At 49.3% G+C, this 21042-nt stretch overlaps 13 protein-coding genes across 13 annotated transcripts; 7 read left to right on the plus strand and 6 right to left on the minus strand.

Moving 5' to 3' along the window:
• The first annotated feature begins 7 nt into the window (after nucleotides 1-7).
• Nucleotides 8-2898, plus strand: EV420DRAFT_440108 (uncharacterized protein). Its single transcript, XM_060482136.1, has 6 exons — nucleotides 8-95; nucleotides 151-213; nucleotides 267-404; nucleotides 456-494; nucleotides 681-1052; nucleotides 1104-2898. The coding sequence occupies exons 1-6, from the start codon at nucleotides 56-58 to the stop codon at nucleotides 2594-2596; spliced, it is 2145 nt and encodes a 714-aa protein (XP_060338284.1). The 5' UTR covers nucleotides 8-55; the 3' UTR covers nucleotides 2597-2898.
• On the plus strand, nucleotides 2885-4767 carry EV420DRAFT_1635277 (EF Tu GTP binding domain-containing protein; the record flags this gene model as incomplete). The annotated part of the gene is made up of 9 exons (XM_060476423.1): nucleotides 2885-3050; nucleotides 3100-3265; nucleotides 3318-3582; nucleotides 3636-3831; nucleotides 3882-4055; nucleotides 4114-4313; nucleotides 4371-4471; nucleotides 4530-4690; nucleotides 4742-4767. The coding sequence occupies 9 exons, from the start codon at nucleotides 2885-2887 to the stop codon at nucleotides 4765-4767; spliced, it is 1455 nt and encodes a 484-aa protein (XP_060338285.1).
• A 254-nt stretch (nucleotides 4768-5021) lies between these two features.
• Nucleotides 5022-6774, minus strand: EV420DRAFT_1473788 (uncharacterized protein; the record flags this gene model as incomplete). Its single annotated transcript, XM_060469170.1, has 5 exons — nucleotides 5022-5591; nucleotides 5635-5880; nucleotides 5967-6424; nucleotides 6511-6530; nucleotides 6587-6774. 5 exons carry the CDS (start codon nucleotides 6772-6774, stop codon nucleotides 5022-5024), a joined length of 1482 nt encoding a protein of 493 aa, XP_060338286.1.
• Nucleotides 6775-7298: 524 nt separating this feature from the next.
• Nucleotides 7299-7923, minus strand: EV420DRAFT_1473789 (uncharacterized protein; the record flags this gene model as incomplete). Its single annotated transcript, XM_060469171.1, has 2 exons — nucleotides 7299-7734; nucleotides 7817-7923. 2 exons carry the CDS (start codon nucleotides 7921-7923, stop codon nucleotides 7299-7301), a joined length of 543 nt encoding a protein of 180 aa, XP_060338287.1.
• Nucleotides 7924-8152: 229 nt separating this feature from the next.
• On the plus strand, nucleotides 8153-9149 carry EV420DRAFT_1473790 (putative methyltransferase-domain-containing protein; the record flags this gene model as incomplete). The annotated part of the gene is made up of 6 exons (XM_060469172.1): nucleotides 8153-8377; nucleotides 8440-8576; nucleotides 8641-8718; nucleotides 8761-8917; nucleotides 8971-9021; nucleotides 9075-9149. The coding sequence occupies 6 exons, from the start codon at nucleotides 8153-8155 to the stop codon at nucleotides 9147-9149; spliced, it is 723 nt and encodes a 240-aa protein (XP_060338288.1).
• Nucleotides 8760-9751, minus strand: EV420DRAFT_1502375 (bola protein). The gene is made up of 4 exons (XM_060471114.1): nucleotides 9520-9751; nucleotides 9337-9464; nucleotides 8972-9283; nucleotides 8760-8918 (listed from the first exon to the last, which is right to left on the minus strand). Exons 1-3 carry the CDS (start codon nucleotides 9680-9682, stop codon nucleotides 9257-9259), a joined length of 318 nt encoding a protein of 105 aa, XP_060338289.1. The 5' UTR covers nucleotides 9683-9751; the 3' UTR covers nucleotides 8760-8918; nucleotides 8972-9256.
• On the plus strand, nucleotides 9752-11493 carry EV420DRAFT_1502378 (electron transfer protein 1). The gene is made up of 6 exons (XM_060471115.1): nucleotides 9752-10267; nucleotides 10324-10585; nucleotides 10617-10707; nucleotides 10736-10816; nucleotides 10869-11056; nucleotides 11111-11493. Exons 1-6 carry the CDS (start codon nucleotides 9813-9815, stop codon nucleotides 11414-11416), a joined length of 1383 nt encoding a protein of 460 aa, XP_060338290.1. The 5' UTR covers nucleotides 9752-9812; the 3' UTR covers nucleotides 11417-11493.
• Nucleotides 11494-12661, minus strand: EV420DRAFT_1502379 (20S proteasome subunit). Its single transcript, XM_060471116.1, has 7 exons — nucleotides 12589-12661; nucleotides 12428-12529; nucleotides 12270-12327; nucleotides 12218-12221; nucleotides 12078-12166; nucleotides 11826-12026; nucleotides 11494-11776 (listed from the first exon to the last, which is right to left on the minus strand). The coding sequence occupies exons 1-7, from the start codon at nucleotides 12589-12591 to the stop codon at nucleotides 11517-11519; spliced, it is 717 nt and encodes a 238-aa protein (XP_060338291.1). The 5' UTR covers nucleotides 12592-12661; the 3' UTR covers nucleotides 11494-11516.
• A 795-nt stretch (nucleotides 12662-13456) lies between these two features.
• Nucleotides 13457-14302, minus strand: EV420DRAFT_1502382 (uncharacterized protein). Its single transcript, XM_060471117.1, has 3 exons — nucleotides 14173-14302; nucleotides 13781-14138; nucleotides 13457-13727 (listed from the first exon to the last, which is right to left on the minus strand). The coding sequence occupies exons 1-2, from the start codon at nucleotides 14182-14184 to the stop codon at nucleotides 13785-13787; spliced, it is 366 nt and encodes a 121-aa protein (XP_060338292.1). The 5' UTR covers nucleotides 14185-14302; the 3' UTR covers nucleotides 13457-13727; nucleotides 13781-13784.
• Nucleotides 14303-14638: 336 nt separating this feature from the next.
• On the plus strand, nucleotides 14639-15737 carry EV420DRAFT_1502384 (kinase-like protein). The gene is made up of 3 exons (XM_060471118.1): nucleotides 14639-15016; nucleotides 15045-15418; nucleotides 15465-15737. The coding sequence occupies exons 1-3, from the start codon at nucleotides 14705-14707 to the stop codon at nucleotides 15607-15609; spliced, it is 831 nt and encodes a 276-aa protein (XP_060338293.1). The 5' UTR covers nucleotides 14639-14704; the 3' UTR covers nucleotides 15610-15737.
• Nucleotides 15738-15752: 15 nt separating this feature from the next.
• EV420DRAFT_440263 (ribosomal L29e protein family-domain-containing protein) lies at nucleotides 15753-16721 on the plus strand. Its single transcript, XM_060482137.1, has 5 exons — nucleotides 15753-15952; nucleotides 16004-16089; nucleotides 16145-16156; nucleotides 16208-16239; nucleotides 16294-16721. The coding sequence occupies exons 1-5, from the start codon at nucleotides 15936-15938 to the stop codon at nucleotides 16642-16644; spliced, it is 498 nt and encodes a 165-aa protein (XP_060338294.1). The 5' UTR covers nucleotides 15753-15935; the 3' UTR covers nucleotides 16645-16721.
• EV420DRAFT_1502386 (RNA polymerase III transcription factor IIIC subunit-domain-containing protein) lies at nucleotides 16498-18957 on the minus strand. Its single transcript, XM_060471119.1, has 13 exons — nucleotides 18500-18957; nucleotides 18374-18451; nucleotides 18069-18321; nucleotides 17887-18019; nucleotides 17757-17834; nucleotides 17600-17642; nucleotides 17464-17563; nucleotides 17280-17408; nucleotides 17103-17124; nucleotides 17031-17044; nucleotides 16813-16999; nucleotides 16700-16759; nucleotides 16498-16617 (listed from the first exon to the last, which is right to left on the minus strand). The coding sequence occupies exons 1-12, from the start codon at nucleotides 18906-18908 to the stop codon at nucleotides 16700-16702; spliced, it is 1506 nt and encodes a 501-aa protein (XP_060338295.1). The 5' UTR covers nucleotides 18909-18957; the 3' UTR covers nucleotides 16498-16617.
• Nucleotides 18958-19105: 148 nt separating this feature from the next.
• EV420DRAFT_1616749 (MT-A70-domain-containing protein) lies at nucleotides 19106-20943 on the plus strand (the record flags this gene model as incomplete). Its single annotated transcript, XM_060475155.1, has 4 exons — nucleotides 19106-19506; nucleotides 19552-20009; nucleotides 20065-20199; nucleotides 20243-20943. 4 exons carry the CDS (start codon nucleotides 19106-19108, stop codon nucleotides 20941-20943), a joined length of 1695 nt encoding a protein of 564 aa, XP_060338296.1.
• Nucleotides 20944-21042: the final 99 nt, after the last annotated feature.

A 21042-nucleotide genomic window follows, 5' to 3' on the forward strand; every position in this document is an offset into this window, starting at 1 on the left:
TTAGTAGCCTGCTCCTACACTATCACAACCACCGTCTCTAGCGCGATCTTGCACGATGTCACGACACAGGGATGTAAGAAATATCAACTTGGATGGTAATGCAAGCAGCGCATATTCTGGTCGAGTCTCTATTAACGCGACTCAATCCAGATGAACTTGACGACGACGCCTTGTCTGATGGCGGCGAGGAAGAAATGACTGAACAATATCAAGGTAAAACAGCCATGGACAACTCAAACTCTGTGCTTGACCGCCGCGAAATACAGCTGAATTAAATGCATCTTTCGAGCAAGTACTGGACGTCATTGGCGGCGAAGAGACCACGGGCATTTCTGAACGCGAAATCAAAGAGTACCTTTGGCAATGTTATTTTAAAGTTGACCAGACAATTGAATGGGCGCTCGGTGAGTGTGGAGCTTTTCAGTCCATCGAGCTAAGCACTGATACTGGGTTAGATGAACAAGAAAGACGACGCTTAGCTAGGGAGCGGAAAGGTAAGCTCTTCACAGCAACATTGTTTCTCGTAGGGTAGCCTTGCTTCGTTCGTTACATCTTGTGCTCTCCTACCGATGCCTTCCAGCGTGTAGAGACGAGAAGGTCGCGTGCTCCCTTCGCCAACATGTTCAGTCTGCTCATATTCCACAGTTACTCGAATCGCTAACTGACTCTGGCCCGTCTAGACATTGACTCAAACCAAGGTGTTCCTACCGTTGTTCTGGATGAACACTTGCCGAACCATTATTCATCTGAGAGCAGCCAGATGCCTGCGCATTATGAGAACAACGGGAGATCTCGAGTACCGTTGATTGTTCTGGCGCAACAACAACAGCGGATGCAACAGCAGGAGGAAATGCAACGTCAAATGCAAAACTATGAGCTGGTGAACGATGAAGAGTCTTCAACTGAGGCGACCCCTCAACTTCCTAGACGAATGCTGAGCACAATCACTGAAAAGAGCGAAAGAACTGAACCCTATTGGTCGCCTAATACACAATATAATCAAAATCCACCTCCTCCAAGTTCTATAACCACGTCGTACGGACAGGTGATAAGTAAGTGCATATAGATTTTGGCTCTTCCCTTGTTTCTGACAGTCCCATCAGATAGAGATACACAGTACGAGACACATGTCTCCGAGAATCCCAATTCTATTCCTCCATCTCCATCCCCATCAGTTGTTCGCAGGCTATCTCAGTATTCGCCTCCTCCTTCTCTCCTCCGTTCGGATTCTCGGAGTTCAACGTCATCAGCGCATGCACCGAGTGTATCTGTCCCACCAATCGATACCATTCCAGACATCCCAGATACCAACAGTAGATCTACTCGTCATGTTCCAGCACCCGTCAAGAAGACGTCCAAACTGTCTCAGCTCGCCGCTAATGCTCGGGCTAGTAACATGTCTCTTGCGAAGACTGAGCGATCAGGACCTTCGGGAAGTGCAATAGACGAGGGCTCTGTGAGGACTTGGCCCGCGCTTCGCCCAACTGCGACATCCATTCCCCCCTCACCTTCACCTCTCCCAGCAACCCGTTTGTCTACTCACTCGTCTGCTCATTCCTCAACGACATCAATCATCAGAAAGGCCGTCCAGACAGCGATGGAGCTCGAAGCATTGGATCAGCAAAGGCCACCAAAAGTCCCCCCGAAAGATCCGCCCAGGGACCCTACACCAGCTCCGACAGACTCGGTTCCTGCCTCGAACGACCCTATTCCTGCTTCGAACAATCCTACACCTGCACCTAGTCAGTCACGGTCTCTTGAACCTCAGACTCCTACCCCGCCTACGTCTCCACGTAGGGCGTTATCTATCAATAGGCCAGCTGCCCCAACCCCATCCAGAAAGGCAGAGTTGCCATCTCCAGATACCGTGCGGAAGCCCTCTAAACTTGCTTTATTGGCACAGTCCAAGGCAGCTCCTAAAGCAGTCGCTAGGCCGATTCCTACAAAGGGACCCAGTCTTCTGGATTCTGATATCGGGCGTAAACCGAAACCTGGTCAGCACTTTACAAAATACCTGGCACCGGTGGCCAACGGTGACACCGTGACCACTGCCATCACCTACTCTTATGAATCGCTCCGCACGTTGACTGATCCCAAGCGACCACCGGAAGAGGCGCCATATGTCGTTACCCTTGAAGAGGCGCTCGAAAAGAAACCCTCGAAGCTCGCAGCGAAGATCAAGAAAATGCAAGAAAAGCATCGGAGCATTGTTTTGCCTGAGCATGAAGAAGTCGAGTTGCCTTCTGCTCCCCCGTTATTCCTCCCCAGTTCGGCTCCTCGCGCGCTGCCTTCCGCATTCGCTACCATCCTCGTCGATGATCTGACGTCTTCCAAGCACAAGGCGAAACAAAAAGACGGGCATCACAAATCAAAGACGAAACACAGGCGCCAGGATTCGGCAGAAGAGGGCATACGTCATAGTCGTGAAGAAGCCGCACCAATCGTGCCAGGCCTTGCTTCCCCCGCCGCATTCAAGTTTGACGAACCAAGTCCCGACGACGTTGTCATGCGTGCACGACAAGGTTCAGCCTTAGCCAACAAAGGCGCTCTACCTTCTGCGGCACGGACAAAAGCGTCTTCTTCCACCAAAGCTTAATTTATACTTCTGCACTTCTTCCCCTCTTTTCTTTTCTTTTCTTTTTTCTTTTTTCCTTTTCTATTCTTTTTGTCGTCTGTATTCTTACTTGTGTGTAATTTTATAGCTGCGAGAGAACGCGAGAAACTCCACAAAGCTCAGACACAGAAGAACCTAGCATCAGTGAAGTCGGCTTCGAACTCTAGAGCAGGCTCGCCTGTTCCCGCCAAAGGATTCAAAGCACCGGGAACACCCACAAAAGCATCAGCTACCGGAAGATCGGGGACATCGACTCCAGTTGATCAACGAATGATAGATCTTTCAGCGCTGAACCTGACTCCCAAGGTCGAGCCCGTGCCTGTCGAGGAAGCGCCCAAGATAACATTAGCGAGGGAAAAGGTTTTGGAGGAAGCTAAACGCGCTTTGGAATCTCAACAGACTGGTGACCTCAAACTTGTCAGTCTTGTGGTAATAGGTAGGTTTTCATTATTCTGTTGGAACTTCTTGTCAATGAGAACGTCAAGGACACGTTGATGCGGGAAAATCAACTCTTATGGGTCGGTTATTGTATGAAACCGGTCGATTAGATGAGAAAACGCGCATAGCCAACGAAAGAGGTAGTACCAAGGCAGGCAAACGTAGTTTCAGCTGGGCATGGAGTCTAGATGGCACCACCGAAGAGCGCGAAAGGTAAGTGAAGAACTGCGCACACTGCATGCCGATCCTGATGTTCTGATGGTAGAGGTATCACGATGGACATCGCCTTGCAATCTCTCAAGACGCCACATCGTCAAGTCACCATCCTAGATGCTCCAGGACATAAAGATTTTGTGCCGAACATGATCTCAGGCGCGTCCCAGGCTGACTGCGCACTGCTTGTTGTCGACGCGTCTCCTGGAGAATTTGAAGCTGGATTCGATCGTGGTGGACAGACTAGAGAACACCTCATTTTAGTGAGGAGTTTGGGTGTCTCTCAGATCATCATTGCAATCAATAAGTTCGATGTGGTTCGTATACTCCCTTTATCAATCTATGTGATTGTATACTCATACCATGGCAGATACAATGGGACCAAAGTCGTTTCGAAGAGATTTGCAAACTCCTGCGTCCCTTTTTGGTTCAGTCGGGATTTCATCCCTCTAAAACGCAGTTTGTCCCAGTTGGAGCTATCGATGGGATCAATTTGGCTGAGAAGCCTGTCCAAGTCAAGGAGTTCACCTCTTGGTATGAGGGACCTACGTTGGTTGATTGCCTTGGTATGTGCGCGCAACGAATGGAATTCCTCAATCTGAATTATGGCTAATAGATAAGCTGGAACCGCCTACGCGTGACATCACTTCCCCGCTGAGACTCCCAATTTCAAACGTCTTCAAGGGACAGAGTGCCGGTATCGGTGTTACAGGACGATTGTGTAGCGGTATTGTTCAGGTCGGAGAACGTCTCCGTGTCCTACCTGGGGATGAAACGGCTGTTGTGAAATGTACGTCTTCGGGGTCTTTTCTTATGTTATACACAGGAACTGACAAGAAATAAAACAGCCATCGAAGTCGAGGAAGAAAACGCTTCATGGGCGATGGCGGGGTCCAATGCCACGCTGTTCTTGACCGGCATCGATCCTATTCACTTAGCAGTAGGAAGTGTCCTATGTCCTTCCACTGATGTCGTTCCGCTAGCGACAATCTTCACGGCCCGAATCATAATCTTCGACGTACAGCTTCCTATAACCGCCGGGGCATCTGTTCGTGTCACCAGTTCTTTGCAATACAATACCTAACTCAATGTCCGTTCTTCGCAGGTCGAACTCTTCCACCACTCCCGCGACGTCCCTGCTACTATCGCCAATCTGATATCCACCCTTGATAGAACGACTGGAACAATTGTTAAGAAAAAGCCGAGGTAAGCCTGTCCACCACGCTTGTCATCGGCGCCGGAATTGATATTTTGGAACCTTTAGGGTACTTACGAAAGGTGCATCGGCGGAGGTCCAGATTGTTCTGAGGTCGACATCGTTATCAAGTTCAGCTCCTGCGCTTCCGATTCCACTCGAGTCTTTCTCAGTCAACAAGGACATGGGAAGGATTCTTCTTCGCCGTGGGGGAGAAACGATTGGTGCCGGTAAGGGTCGATGATAGTACTTTGCCACGGCCACTGACAAGCATACAACAGGTATCGTCCTCGAGATATTCGGATAGATATGCTACGTTACGCGCAATACAAAAAGGGCCTGCGATATAAAGATAGCTGTCACAGTAAGTGACTGTGTATAATACAGTTTGGGCAGTACAGTTTCTTAAAGAACATATACTTGTAATAACAATGAATTCTACATTGAAGAAGCTAACTTAGGCGGATGTGTGCATAGCTGTCGATGGTCCTCCAAAATAGAACAAAAAAATCGAATGTGAAATGAACGAAATTCATGTAAACCTCCAACCTGTCCCAGAAATCATTTCTTCTCCTTGTCTTTATCTTTGCTAGGACTGAACATGTGCTTGATGTTTATCTTGCCAAAGATGGAGCTCCGCTTCTTACGGGCAGAACCAGAAGTGCCAAACTTGGAGGATGAGGAGGGAGAGTTGGATGGGGACTCTGTCGAGGGGAACGCCTCTTTCTTTTTGGGCGTGGAAGGTGCACTTGGGGGAGGCGTTACGGGTGCAGGTTCGGGCTGAGATAAGGGCTTATCTGCGGGACCGTTGGTCGGTGGCTTCTCTGATGCTACGTGATTTGCAGATTTCACATCTCCAATGATGACATCAGATGAAGTCGGCGCCACAGCCGGTTCAGCAGGAGCGGGTGTGGACTCTGGGACTGTGGGCGGCTCAGTCTGGGGAGCTGGGACAGATGCCGGCTCAGTCTTGGGCGCTGGGGCAGGTGGTATTTCAGCGGCAGGCTCAGCTGGGGCAGGTTCGCTAGGGGCAGCCAGGAGCGGGGGTGAACGAGGAAGGACTGTGAGTTGAAGCCTCTTCTTTCGTTTCTGCTGAAGGAGGCGGCGACTCGTTGTGCTCTGCTGCATTGACTGGTACGATAGCAATAGGGACGATGGGAGCGACAGCGGGTACCGCCGGAACAGGCTCCGCGAGGGGCACTGGGGTAGGCTCTGAGATCGGTTCTGGATTAACCTTTGCTTGTTCTTCGACTGGGGGAACCGGTTCAGCGGAGGGCGCCGGGGTTGGCTCTGTAACTGGCTCTGAGACGACTGGGGCAGCAGGTTCCACCTCGGTTGCTGGCATCTCTGGGACGGCTAGGGGTAGGAGGTTCTGGTGTTGGTTCTGATACGGCTTTGGAAGTGGGTTCGGGAGCAGGCGCTTCGGTTGCCGTTGTCTCCACAGACTAAGAGGAGATGAATATTATTTAAGATGCAAATCCTTTTACGTTATGGGCCATAGCGCACCTTTTCCGTATCAGTTGGGTCGACACCAACAACGCTCTGCACAGCTGCTCCTACACCCGACGCGACATAACCCAGCCCGGCAGCCGTCCCCACTGTAGCAGCAGTCGCCATATCTGAAACCACCTGAGAAACGCCTCCACTCGACGCCTCCGTTTCCTGCTTATCAGAGACGGCGGGAGTATCGCCGTTTGCTGCAGGCTTCTCTGTGGTCTTGGCGATAGATGAGTCCAAAGTTTCTGCAGGCGAGGTCGAGTCCATGGTAGGGGGTGAAGGCTTTGAGGGGGCGATATATATATTGTTGACGTTTCCAGATGAATCGGTCTCCGTGGGCTGACTAGGGGCGATCGTCCATTGCCCGTCCACGATGAATTTGTACGCGATTTTTTCGTCCCATGGGATCTGCTGTGCTGCCCTTGAATCCAGTACTATCCTTGGCGAGATGGAATAGACGACGACCACTGTGAGAATTGGACGTTAAACTGCTATCTGGCGTGTTTTAAGTGAGACATTTATACCTGGTCAAAAGTGCCCGTGACTACGACACTTGTTGCTTCGGTATGAGGCCTGTAAAAATATGTTAAAAAATAAGGATAAAGGTAGAATAAATGAAGATAAAATACCATTCGAATAGAACCTCATGATTATTCTGCATATTTGCAGTGGAGGAAGAAGGGAGAAGATTACACCAAGTCGAGTTGAGGGCGAGATGACGTTGCATCTGTTTACCGATCCAAAATAAGACATGAGCCACCGGTTGGAATAGGACACCCTCGAGCCGTTGGTGAATCCAGTCCGCTAGCGACCACATCTTTTGCCCTCTACTTCGACTTGGTCAGGTTGGGAAGTTCGTAGTCGCTTACAAGCGTCTGGTAAGGGTGGTCGTGCGGATTCGGTTCCGGTCATGCACCACTCGGCAAATGAAATATAAGAAACGAGTTGAAAGCGGGATTGCTATGGAAATCTCGCCTCCGATCCAAGTCGCCGCAACGGGCCTAGCCATTTCCTCGAGGTACCAGGCCTGCTAGTGTTAGGAACAAGTCGCACAACTATCGCATTGCATGCGGTGCTAGTCGCCGATTAATGGGGTCTGCGTTTTATCTAAATATCCATACGGTAATAAAAAATATTATACTACATGTTATATCATATCATATCATACAGTCATCGCACACGATAAATGACGCTCTCATCCAACTCCCATTTTTTCCATGAATTATCATCTCTTCGCGACGTGTTTTTGTCGTTTCTGGTACGGTCGAACTCGCGTTCGACTGACGATATATGATCTCATCCATCACCACGTCCCAATCAATGAGGGGCGACAACAGCATCTCATCTGCGTGTCCGGCAGGACTTGTCCGCAAACCCAACATGGGTGTACTGCATAGTCACTGATGGTGTAGTTGGGAATGACGCCAAAGGTAAAGGCCGAACAGGCTGTGTAAATGACCCGGGATTCATTGCAAGTGGCGGAGGAGGAGGGGTAGGTAGCCGGCGAACTTCTGGCTCTGACTTTGGGTTTGCTGTTGGTGATGGGGGCGGTGTGGGAAGAGTTCGAGGTTTGGCGCCATTACTAGTACTATCAGCGGCTGATGTAGGTGGAACAGGAAGTTTCCGTATTGTTGTTCCGCTCCCTGAAGATGACTCGGTTGAAGGTGGTACAGGGAAGTCTCCGCAGCACCCTCTTCGTTGTATCTTCTGGTGGTACTGGTATCTTAGGGAGCCTTCGTATCCTGCGCCCATAACGGCGGCGAATATGCGGTCTGCGCTTTAATGAACAGCGACATTCTATAATGCTTCTAACCATTCAGATCCTTATCAGGATGCAAGTTAATGAAGGGTCGACTCACCAGCACCATGCGGCGTCATTGAACAGCACAGAAGAAGGACTTGGGCAACCATGAACCGCAGTAGTATCCGTGAGGACAGTGAAGGTCAAAGTGCGAGGCGAATGCATGTAAGATACGAGGATACGAATCGAAGGAGACACGAGTAGATAGATATATACATTCTGACTGCTTGCTTGGCTATGCGTTGATGTTACAGAATCGATGATGCAGTTGGAGGAGTTGATGTCTCCGGTGTCGGCCCGGTGTTTTTAATTTGATCGTCGGCTATAATTAGATCACTCGCTCCCTTTCGACGCTCTTGAGATTCAACCGCTCTGATGCAACTATCTACCATCCATGCTTCAACAACAAACAGACCTTGCCTTTTCGGATGTCGTGGAGGAAACTGTTCGGGATCCACAAATCGGGGAACTCGTCTCTGCTCTCTCAGGGCAGGACTATTCTGGCCAGGAAAAGACGATGCGTCTCACGTTCATGAAACCATCGATGGAACCTCTAGTCGTTACTTTATCTGTGGATGCATCTCCTGGCTGTGGTGGGATTGTCTGGCCCGCTGGACAGGTACTGATCTATTTTGCTATCCATCATCATTCATCCATCAATGTTTGGGTCATGCTATTCAGGTCCTATCCAACTATCTCGTACGAAGAGACCGTTCCTTCTTTCAGGACAAAACTATTCTTGAGCTCGGAAGTGGAACCGGCCTCGTAGGAATTGTGGCAGCGAAACTTGGCGCAAACGTTTGGGTCACGGATCAAGCGTCAGTAGTTATTCTCGTAATGTCTGGGCGTCTGACTCTTGATGATTCGCGCTTTCCATCTCAGCCCGCTGTTAGATATCATGCGGCAAAATGTACTGAGAAACAACCTCAGTTCGCGGTGTACTGTTGCCGAACTGAATTGGTATGTTTCATCACCGTCAAGTTTCCTTCTCACGACATCTAGGGGGGATCCGATACCAGCCGATATACCTGCACCGGACGTGGTTCTTGCAGCCGACTGTGTATATTTTGAGCCAGTGTTCCCACTCCTGGTCCAAACACTATGCGATATTTACGAGAAGAAACCAGAAATACTGTTTTGTTACAAGAAACGACGCAAGGTAGTCCGAGTTGCTCTCCAGTCCGACTGAGGCAAAAATAACGCGTTGCGCAGGCTGATAAACGATTCTTCGCGATGTTGAAGAAAAAGTTCACATGGGAACAGGTGATAGTTTCTTGTAACTTGTCTGCTTTGATCTAAGTTTTGTTGGATTCCAGGTTATGGATGATCCAGACAGAGAAATCTATAACAGGGACTCCGTTACGCTAGTGCGACTTTATAGATTGAAATAGAGAGCAACGGAGACTGGCGAGGGATTGGTAACATTGGATGCGTCCGCCGCATAGTACGATCCAGTATCTTGCAATTGAGCTTGGAGTCGTCGTACATACACAGTAATTCAGGAAGCCACGGGAATCGTTTTAATCTGAAAATAATCCAATAAGAGAATAGAATACACGAAAAGCAAAGCTAGCGCACCTGCAGACCATGGATGCCCTCTATTTCCTGCTTCAGCGTCTCCGTCACGAGTTTATGCTGTTTCACGATAGGCAATCCTTTGAAAGACTGAGAGGCGATAGTAATGGCATAAAACGTCCCGCAACCGCCTGTAACAAATCCCTCAGCAGCGTATTAATTGAATACAAAGGCATTACTGCCTACCCGATACATCTTGCACTTGCAACTGTGACGGCGAAAATTTCTGCGACAACTTGGAGTAGATATTCTGCTCTCCCTCTGACAGATCCGTAGGAGGCGTAGTCGCCGTCGTCAACGACCGCAAGTGGCGGGCAGCAGGAAAGAGCCGCCTGGTAAACGACAGCATAGGTGGAAAGGGCCTCGACTCCGAGAACTGGACAGTCAGCCTCCTCCCGTTATTGGTCAGCGACGCGTTCCGAATCCGGCATCCATGGCAGCTTGGGTCTCGACTGTTCCCTTCCAAGTGCGCTTTATTCATGCTGCTGCCACCGTTGCTGAGGGCTGCAGCCTTCCTACGGTGCCCCAGGCGCTGCGCCATTCCCACTAAAAGGTTATTCGCGGCTCAACCTTTGACTTTATTGTCGAGGACCAGTCTTCGAGCTGGGTTTGCTACCAAGGCGCCCAAAAAACCTTCTGCAGCGAAGACGACGCATAGCGCGCCGGAAACAGAGGCACCACCACCACCACCGAGAGATGCACCGTCGGAAGCAAATGAAATGCCCATCCTCCCTCCCAAATCCGTCGGGATTTGGCTCATGATATCTTCGTCTCTGGTCCTCACCATCGTCGTAGTCGGAGGAGTCACCCGACTCACCGAATCCGGCCTCAGTATCACAGAATGGAACCCCATAACCGGCATGATACCACCTCTCTCAGCCAACGAGTGGGAAATAGAATTCACAAAATACAAAGCTACACCCGAATTTCATCTGTACGTCACCCACATTCTCTTTCCTACCAAGCATCCTTACTCATTTCACCTCCCAGTCTGAACCATTCCATCACCATCGAAGAGTTCAAACGGATCTTCTACATGGAATGGGCTCACCGCGCTCTCGGACGGATCGCCGGACTCGTATTCGTAGGACCCCTCGCGTACTTTGCCTTCAAGCGGAAGATATCCCGCTCTCTCGCTGTAAAGCTCAGCGGGATCGCCGCGCTATTCGCCGCACAGGGCCTGCTCGGGTGGTACATGGTCAAATCCGGTCTCGACCAATCACTAATGGAAACACCCGGCGCTGTACCGCGAGTGTCGCAGTACAGATTGGCAGCGCACCTAGGACTGGCCGTTGGTTTTGTATGCAGGGATGTTCTCGACGGCCATGTCCACGATCAAGGAGTTCAAGTTTGCTCAGGGCGCGTTGTGGCATGGTCAGAAGTTGAAGGCGTTTCTCGACAGCGCTCGCGTCGCCTGCGATGAAGCGTTTGCATCTGCAAACGCGAGTTTTGGCTGGTCTCGTTTTTTTGACGGCTCTGTCGGGTGAGTAACACACGAAAAACCTCATACCAATATCTAAATACTTTGCTGGTAGGTGCTTTCGTCGCTGGACTCGATGCGGGACTTTTGTATAACGAGTTCCCTCTCATGGGTGGTCGAATCGCACCTCCATCAGATGAGCTATTCAATCGTGATTACTGCAAGTCACCCGATGGTTCAGATCTCTGGTGGCGTAACATCCTCGAGAATCCCACAACGGTGCAATTCGATCATCGAGTTTTGGTTCGTTGTTTCCTGTCATGACATTTCGTATCATGCTCAATGTCATTACCGTAGGCCATAACAACTTATTTCGGCATTGGATGGCTTTGGCTTCGATCGCGGAGACGGTCCATTCCGGCCGTTACCCGTCGTGCTATCACAGCTGCCTTTGGCATGGCAAACGTTCAGGCTCTGTTGGGTATTACCACGCTATGGTACCTGGTTCCTATACCCCTGGCAGCTAGTCACCAAGCAGGAAGCGTTCTGCTGCTCAGCGCCATGATACACGCCCTGTTGACATTCAAAAAACCCGGGGCAGCGGCCCAAGCTTGGAAACAGTGGAAGTCGAAGATCCCGTCGGGGGCAACGACGAGGAAATAATACCTACATAGTATAGTTAATCTTATTTTGTTACACCCCTTCTCAATCTCAGCACAACACTTCGGAACGAAAAAATATGAATGTATTGATACAGCATCATTTATCCAGCCATTTGCACGTCTTCGTCAGTCGTTGTTGGCGCAGGGGCATCCGTCTCCTTTGGTATCATAGTTTTGATGAAGACATCCACTTTTTCACCTTCGAGAATACGGAATGCGCCAGTCGGAGATACACCGGTTTCGTTAGGACTAGCAGGACCAACGATACCGATTGAAGTATTGTTGATGTTCAGTTCCTTGTCCTGCTGTAGCGTTTCTCGCAGAGCGTGCAGCCCATGTCGAATGAGCTCATCCAAGTCGCCTTCCAGCCCATGTAAGCAACGAAAGCGGAGGAGAAGGTAACGACATACAATCAGCAAAACTCTCATAATGCTTCTCGAGGTAAGTCTTCGCACTCTGACTTCTGGCACCAATCGACATCGCATAATATTCATACGAGTTTCCAGAAGGTGAAAACTCATAGAGGTGAGGTCCAGATTGGTCTTGTCCAATGACGAGGAACCCAACACCATAAGGACGTCGACCGTATTCCTGGGTGTTGACTTGGGCCTCTGTTCAGTGCATCAGTCGACCGAACTGGAGAGAACTAGGGGTATACGCACTATCTGCCATTGCAGACACGAGCCTATTGACTGGAACGGGGCGGTTGAATACCATTCTTGATGACATTGCTTGTTGGCGCATGAAGTTACTGGTTCCAAGCCTGAGAATGACAAACTGAAGAGGCTAAAGGAAGGATTACTGACCTCAGAACACGGGCATCCGACGGTCAGACCAGCGATAGCGATGCCAACAGTGGTCATCTATCCGGAACATCTTCTGTTGGTATGAAGCCAGCTCGCCGGCAGAACGCTGAAGAGGTCAATCAGTAATCCAGACGCAAAGTCTTCATGAAGAAAGAAGAACCTTGAGGGCCAGTAAGATCGAAGTGAGTCTTTGAACGCAAGCCGACAGCCGCAGAGCCTTGCTTCACGGCTTCAAGGGCATATTCGACCTGGTGAAGGCGACCTTGGGGCGAGAAAACAGTGTTGTCCGAGTCGTAGGTGTTCCGGAACTGAATGAAGAAGAGTAAGGACACGTTTTATATGGGAAAATGAAGGGAGCTGGACACACCATGGTTCGTGAATGAGGAAGAGGTATCGATCGCTGACGCGTCGAAATGTGTTACAGTCACAAGATGTAGGTCGATTTCCTTTTTCAGACAGGGGATTTCATCTTTAAAGGAGAATCCCATCTCAGAATGTATCATCGAGAGAGGCTACTTTCAGCACAATAAAACTAAAGGGAAGTCCTCATGGTTAGAGTTTACGGGTACAATAAATTATGCTCAAATAGATGCACTACCACATCCAGCATTTTCTCTTCGCGCATCGACTGGTACTCCCGGGACCTGTAACCGTGTTGGTAAATTGCGTAGAAGTAGTCATTCCCAATTGTTCGGTGCAAACATCTCCACTTCATGTTCGATGCCGAACTTTCCATGCACAATCATCTTCGTCTTTGTCAACCGGCTCTCCGACTTCATTGGTGGCACTGTGTTTCCGCTTCGTAGCGATGCAGCCTCCGGAATTGTCAGCTTCATCTTCAAGCTGAGAATCATAGCAGTCGGCATAGTTCATTCCCCCCAAGCCAGTGACAGCCCTATTTATCTCCTCTTCCTCGATTATTTCCTTGACTGAATCTAAATCCTTCCAAGGTGGAATTTTCCCCGCATCAGATTGTGTTAGTGTTTCCAAGAGCATTTCAAATCTGTTGTCTTTGAAAAACTTGGCACAGTAATCATAGGTCGGGAAATCCTCTTCAGCCTCGACGGAGCGGCAGAAATCGACCAGGAGCACGCGATATGAGGGCAGTATCTGCGAACTCTGCTGGAAGGGACTGAATGACGGAGTCATATCATCCCTTCTCTTTGAAGAACAGATACCGGTCTGGTAAGCTAGTTGGTTCCAAAACCTCGATCAAAAGGTCTTGCAAAGGTTTTCAACTGACGAAATTCCACGATATATTCTGATACAGAAAAAAACAACAAATCCGCTGCGACTATCAGTGGTCACGATATCTAGTATACGACGACGTATAGACGCATGCTTCAAAAGGCGGACTGCTCGAGATAAGGTAGAATGAAAGGGAAAGATCTGGAACGAAGAGACCGAAAAGACTGAATTAAAGGCATTGTGGACGACATGGCTCGATATATAATCATACAAAAAGACTGTAAGCATTTCCAGCCCATGACAGTAGTTAATGTTGGACTATATCGAAATGCCTCAGCACTGCAAAATCCGAAAATAAGGAATTCACCGACTTCTTCATCGCGACTTGGATGCAGGACGAAGCTTAGCGATAATAAACGTCTCTGCTTCAACAGCTTCCGCTGCCTCCTTCCCATAACCAATGATTTCAGCCTCTAGAGCATCGACATCAGGGCATTGAATATAGCCCATGATATTCATTCGCCTGACAGCCTCCCGGATCCAAACCCGACAATTAAAATTCGGCTCCCTTTCCCTATCAATTTCAGGTATGACAGGGACAGGAATGGCTTGAAGTATGACGTGAAGATCATCGGCCGTCTTTGAAGACGGTATGGTGCCAATAACCACTGCGGTAGCCACAGACTGTGACTTGGCCAGTGTAAATTTGACCCTCTCGTACTCCCAGAACTTTTCCGTAGGTGCCCTGCTCCTTGTTATACACATATTTCTCCATCGCGTGGAATTTATACCCATCCAAGCTGTTTGGGGCCTGGACGAAGAGCGTCCAGTGGAACCTTGGCGGGAACAGTTGTGAGGAGGTGCAGGGCAATGGATATTTCAGGATAGACAGGGAAGCGGCGACAGGGAATCTTTCTTCGATGCCATGATGAACAGCAAAGTGTGTTTGCGGGAATCGAAAACAGACCTGATTTATACGTCTAGTGGTAGAGAGGTTCAGGCACGAGACAGCCGATATGTGGGCATACAATACGAGCAGGAGGTTCTTCACATGCTTTGAGGGAGTAGCCATACACAGAAGGATGCGCAGAAGAAGAAATAACAGACCAGAATTGCAAACAATCAGAGAGCGCTGTGGAGTACTTAACCTGAATTTGACCGTCCGTAGCCGAAGGAAGCAAACTGTGTACTACTTAGTTACATAATGTCGGAGTTGTAATTTGCGCTTGCAAAGGTTGAGTGGCCTTATGCTTGAGGTTTAAGCTGGCCATACCTACCTACATTTGCTTAGAGCCATGCAGCGTTTTCTCTGTCGTCTTCTATCTAGGCTCTGTCCATTTTTCCCTTTATCGCTGCGCATTCGCCTGTGGCTTTATTTGCAGGGTGTTGGGGTCCGTAAATGGGGTCGCAGCGTTGGGGCACAAGTGCTGCCTTTCGGCTTATATATGAAGCAAAGACCGATTTCTGCTGAATATGTCGAGGACAAGGTGCTCCAATTCGTTAGCACTCACACCTCTATACCCGTACCCGAATTGGTTGATTCCTTTCAGCACGATGGCCGTCAAGTAATTATAATCCAAGGTCTTCCTGGAAATGATCTCTTCGACGTTCTCCCGACCTCTTTCCGGTGAAGAGATCACCAAAGTGGCTACTCAATTGACATCCTATTTATGTCAGCTACGTGCTATTCCCCTTCCCCATCCGCCATCCATTTCTGGATTTGCTAGCAAGTCAATAAGGGACACTCGACTTTCACTCTCAAACCATCCCGTTACATCCTTTGATACTGTTGCTGAATTCCACAAATTCTTCATCGCCTGCCAGTTTCTTGAAATTCCCCCTCAGGATGAAGAAAGTGTTCGGAAACTCATCACTACGGCGCATGAGAAGCCTCACTCCATTGTATTCACGCACAACGACTTGCATCCTTGTAATATTCTGGTTGATCGACATCTGAAGATCACTGGTATAATTGACTGGGAACAAGCTGGTTGGATGCCGGAATACTGGTGAGCGGCGACTTGTGTGATGTAGTAAATATCTAACCCATTCCAGGGAATACACTAAAGCCTGCTTCGTGCCGATTTTCAATGGCAGTCGCAGCAGGTGGCCTGTTATTATGAGGGAGGTCTTTCCACAGTATGAGGATGAACTCAAGGCGGAAAAGGCACTAGTCCGGTATCGAACTGTTTATAACTAGACTTTCTGTAACCTCGAAATATTATGCGGTACCGATACTTAAGCAAGTTGCTTGAGTGTCACTTGATGACTTTCAAATAGCCCATAGAGGCCGCCGCCTGACATTGTCCCACCATACTTGAGTATTGCGTCGAGAAACCAGGACATACTAGTCTGGGTTAAGAAATGTCGACTGGTGCGCGGCTTTCACGCAACATCCCGAACAACGGCATTGCGGCAACCCTGAAACTGTACAGTTTTGTCATCAAGCCACCACTTTGTGGCTGTGCAAGCAGAGCTCAATTTCCCGGATTCGAATTCGGTGTCCAGTAAGAACCAGTCGACGCCATGGCCAAGTCAAAAAAGTGAATACGTCCTCTAGCTTGTCTGTACTGTCTGTCTAACGATATTTTCAGTCATACCAACCACAACCAGAACAAGAAGGCTCACCGTAATGGAATCAAGAAGCCACAAGCCGGTCGTACACGGTCGCTGAAAGGGTGTAAGTCCTATGCAGTTTCTTGTCTTTGTTACAAGCTGACTGGTGGGAATTATAGGTCGATGCCAAAGTTTGCTCCTATTGCTTTACTTGAAGAGAATGGAAAGTTAATGATTTCTAGTTCCGCCGCAACGCTCGCTTTGCTCTCGTTGGATCGGTGCGTTGCCCTGCCTTGTAGCACGGGTGATTTTTCTAACTTCTATCTACAGCGAAGGGCATGGGCAGAACAAAAAGCTGCAGCAGCGTCGTGATATGCTCACTCCAGCTTTGGAGATTGCCGCAAAACTATATGTCTGGTGGAATGACACGAGCCATGGGTCAGACGTGGGACAGTCAAGGGCCAGTTCAATATGTTATGCGTATGCAGATGTTATGCTTCTCGATTCAAAACAAGAAAACTCATCCAAAACATCATTCCTGTGTGAAGTGTTGCTATCGCCTACACCCGTTCGTCGTGCGAACGACTTTTACACCAACATACTAACATATGCATACCAACCGCTTGAGTTTGGAGAGGTGAACCTGCTGCCCCCCAAGGTTGCTGATGTCCTCCAGTGATGTCGTTCTGAGGATGAATGGATCCTCTTCAAGAAAAGACAAAACCACAGAGTTTTTAACGCTGTATCGGAATATTCTTTGCGTTTCGATCTAGTGTCGCTCTCAACCGCAGCGCCTGCAAATCAATCATCAGCAGTCTCCATTTTTTCAGGTTCAGAGGTCACATACCGCAGCGTCCTCTGGTCTCAAGGCTCCCTTCGCCATATTGTGCTTCCCAGAGCGTAATTTTGCATTCCTAGACGACGTAACTGTCCTGCTAGTTGAACCTTCGTGGGCTGCGAGTAGGTTACGACATTCTTCGTCAGTCGCAATATGTCCGTCGAGAAGGGAGAAGAAATTTATGCCGAAGCACGGCCTTGATGCGCTCGAATACGTGTGTCGAATACCATCCGTCGCGTTCCTAATTTTGCCTATCGATAAGCATGCAATAGAAAGAAGAAGGACATAGAAATGCTAACATCACAAGTCTCGCGCAGATCACTGGCGTCCTCAATCATTTCCTTTCAGCATTGGATCTTCAATATCGCATAGTTGGAAGGCAGCGGTCTCTTTCGTCAAGGTGCGACCGTCAAAGATATGGGAAGTCCTGCGCGTGACATCAGTTGTGTCAGCATGGGCTTGATGGTTTGTCTGACCTGCGTTCGAGATCTTTGTCCACGCCATGTTCCAGAAAGGCGTTAGTGGCCGAACGATCTTGACGCCTCGTAGCAACTGATGGCCTAGCAATGGGGTGGTTGGCATTCCTGAAGTACAACCGCTGGAATCTACGAAGATCAATTTGATTGGGTCCACACCTAAGCCGACGAAAATGAACATTACAATCTGGCATCCGTGTGTTTGCGAGGGTCGTAACTGAACTTGACCAACGTATCGCGCCATGGCCCATCCTGGAAGACATAACAAACAAGAGGCAGTAGCACTTTAGAACTGGATCAGAACCGCCGTTAGTTATAACGCTGATGAATGAACAAAACGAATGACTTGTGGATTTCCCTGGCCTCTCCGGGTGCAAATTGGTTAAACAGCGACATTCGTGTCCATACAGGACGATCCTCGAAGAACTGAAATACCAATAATCAGTTTTGATGACTGAGAGACAACAGTGTGCTCACCTCTTCAAGCTTTTCTAGTATTCTCTGATCCACTTGAGCGCGAACAGCCTCAACGTTCTGAGGTGGCTTGTCGGGAACCTAACGGCTATTAGTTGATGATCGGTTACTGCTACAAGGAAATGCGACTGACAGTTGTGTCAGTGAAAGATATTGTGGCAGGTCCATAGCCTTTCCAGCGCATACGATTGATGAGTCTTTTCTTCTCCTCGCCAGTCTCTTCGTCGACGGTTGTTGAGACAATGGAGGCGGTGTTTGCCTTGTAGCTTCACGTACGTCAATGAGGGGTGAGAGAAAGTAAGGTACAAAACGTACTTGTATACTTGAGGAATAGTTTGTCTGCTGAAGATTGGTGGAGGGAACAGGCGAAGGTTGCTTCGCATGTCAGAATCGGAAGCAGGCGCAGGTTTCGGGTCATCCAGTAGTTGCGGATCTAGATTCATTTCAAAGTCGGGATCCGAGGTCGATGTAGGTGGTAGTAGCGTTTGTGAAGATGGTGGTGAAGGGTTGGCTGGGACCATGTAGTCGGCCTTTTCTTCAGGAAATCGGTATGCGCGAATGGCTTCCACTGTATGATATTTCAATCCAGAAACCATTATAGCAATATCACAGAAGCATACCATCCATGGAAGACATAGACATGCGGAGTTTACTCATAGGATCTTCAACATCGGGTTGGTACTGGTAGTCAGCCAAACCTAGAGAAAGCGTCATACCGCGATCACTGGAACAAGACAGATACTGACTTCGAAATCTTATAGTCTTGGGAATGACACCGACTGCTTCGGTTGTATATTCTCCAATAAAGCCATCCTCTGCGCCTTCTGTTTTCTCCTTTTTCTTCCGTTTGACAACCTTCAATAGAATGGCATTGGAAGCTACAACTTCGCCCGGAATGGGATGAGAGAATGGGTTGTCAGGCCTGAGACTGAGCTCTACAAGAGATTCTGCTTTCGATGCGGCGCGTCTGAATGCGCTATCCAGGCTTGCCTGACCCCCCAGGCTACGAATAGCCTCTGGAACAGAAGTAGGTTTGACGCGACCAGGATACTCTACGGAATAAAAAGGCGTCGAAGGTAGAGAGTAGGCCACTGCCTCTCTGGACGCAGAGGCAGAGCCTGAAGTAGATGCCTGGGGTTCATCATTGGAATCCATCTCGAAGGTAAAGCAGAAACGAAGTCAAAGGTAAAATCAAGGTAACTTCAGGTATCTAATTTGATCGCCGACCCTTACCTCACGATCACGACCAGCACCGTCCATGAAACGAGTACCCTCTAGAGCAACAGAACTCGCATCCTAGCGCCTCTTTTCCTGCCTACCACGTAGATAAACTTCACCATAACGACGGCCAAATGGCAGCAGCAACGGTCGACACGACTCTCGCCTCGGCCAACAGTCTGCTCGCCTACCACAGCTCTCTCATCGACGGCATTCGTCGTTCCCAACGGGAACATCGACGCCAGCTCCATTCTCTATCGCCTTCCATCTCCCAGCCTCTGCTTTCTCTTCCCCTGATTCCGTCACCTTCGCCTTCACCACCGCCGTCTCCGACGATCCAGCCTGTCTCACAGTCGCGTCAGAACAAGTACAGGGCGGATCTACCTCCCGCTAAGCGTGCCAGAGTTGCGAGATACAGGAACTACGTACCAGAGGAGGAGACTATCCGTAATGACTACTCGCAACGCTACGTCGATGGCGGAGAATGGCCGCAGAATTGGGTGCTAGGCGCTGAACCCGAACATCGTTTCGAAGAGTGAGTTGCTCTCACTTGCGGTCTGCAGTCATTCATCTAGCTTAGATATCCTAAGCAACATCGCTTACTTGCTCTCAAAAAATTGTCCGTTCAGTCACATTCCTTACCCCCTTCCTATCTACCCTTTACTGCGCTTTCTACGATCCAACCATGCAAGTTCGATGTCATTCTTCTTGACCCTCCTTTCTCTTCTTCGTTCACTTGGAACCATCTTCAGGAGCTTCCAATACCCTCTCTTGCGGCCGATCCCAGTTTCGTCTTCCTGTGGATTGGAAGTGGCGCCGGAGATGGATTGGAGCGAGGAAGAGAAGTCCTTGCGAAATGGGGGTATCGACGCTGTGAAGACGTCGTCTGGGTCCGGACGAACAAAATGTCAAACAAAGGACCTGGCACTGATCCACCGACGACTTCTCTACTTACGAGGACCAAGCAACATTGTTTAATCGGGATACGAGGTACAGTGAGGAGATCAACGGACAGCTGGTTTGTCCATTGTAATGTTGGTGCGTATGCCAGAATTATCCTTGAAATGTAGTTCCGGCTTAAGATTCCTCATAGACACGGATGTGATCATATGGGAAGGTGATCCAAATGATCCAACACGAAAACCACCTGAGATGTATACTCTTATCGAGAATTTCTGTCTTGGGACGCGACGTTTGGAAGTTTTCGGTAGACTGTCATCACTGCGACGTGGCTGGGTAACCGTACTAGGGCAGCGACACCGCTCCCGAAGGTCCCCTCTTCGTTGAAGGCGAAGAAGGCGGCAACGCGATTTGGTGGGAGCGCGAAAGCTGGGAAAATGGCGTCAAGGAGTTCGCTGGAGGGGGCAAATTTGTGGTCCCTATGACGTCTGATATTGACGCTCTCCGACCGAAATCACCCGTGAGAGGCGGGAGCACGAACAACGGAAGTTCTGGAGGTGTTCCCCTCTCAGGTGGCACCCCGGCTGGAATTGGCGGTGTGAATATGATGAACGGAGTTCGATTCAACAACGGGGTCAGACAGCCTGGGTTTAGTGGTATGGATATGGGTGTTGGTATGCCCATGGGTATGGGTATCAACTCTCTTGGTATGGGTGTGGGCGTCGATGGTATGATGGGCGGTGGATGGCCTGGGATGCAGGTCATGGGAAATATGGGGATGACAGGGATGGAAGGAATGGGCGGTATGTCTGGAATGAACGGCATGAACCCTGGCATGAATGGTATGAATGTACCCATGATGGATCCTCAAGCTATGCAAGGTATGAATGGGCAGGGCATGGGTATGGGTGGTATGATGATGGGTGGACAGGGTGGCGGATTTATGCCTATGTTCAACGGCATGGGTGGTTGGGGAGATGGCCAGTTTGGTATGGATGGCGGTAGCTGGGACGGTAGTGGAATGATGCCTGGTATGGGTGGTATGGGTATGGGGCAATGGACCAATTACTAGGACCCGTTTCTTGGGTTACCACTGTCGTATTTATTAGTCCATCGTGTATGTACACATTTTGTATACTTATTTGCACTTAGATATGCTCATACTGGGAGT

Source organism: Desarmillaria tabescens (genome assembly GCF_030435595.1).
Source record: "Desarmillaria tabescens strain CCBAS 213 chromosome Unknown EV420scaffold_2, whole genome shotgun sequence".
NCBI lineage: Eukaryota > Fungi > Basidiomycota > Agaricomycetes > Agaricales > Physalacriaceae > Desarmillaria > Desarmillaria tabescens.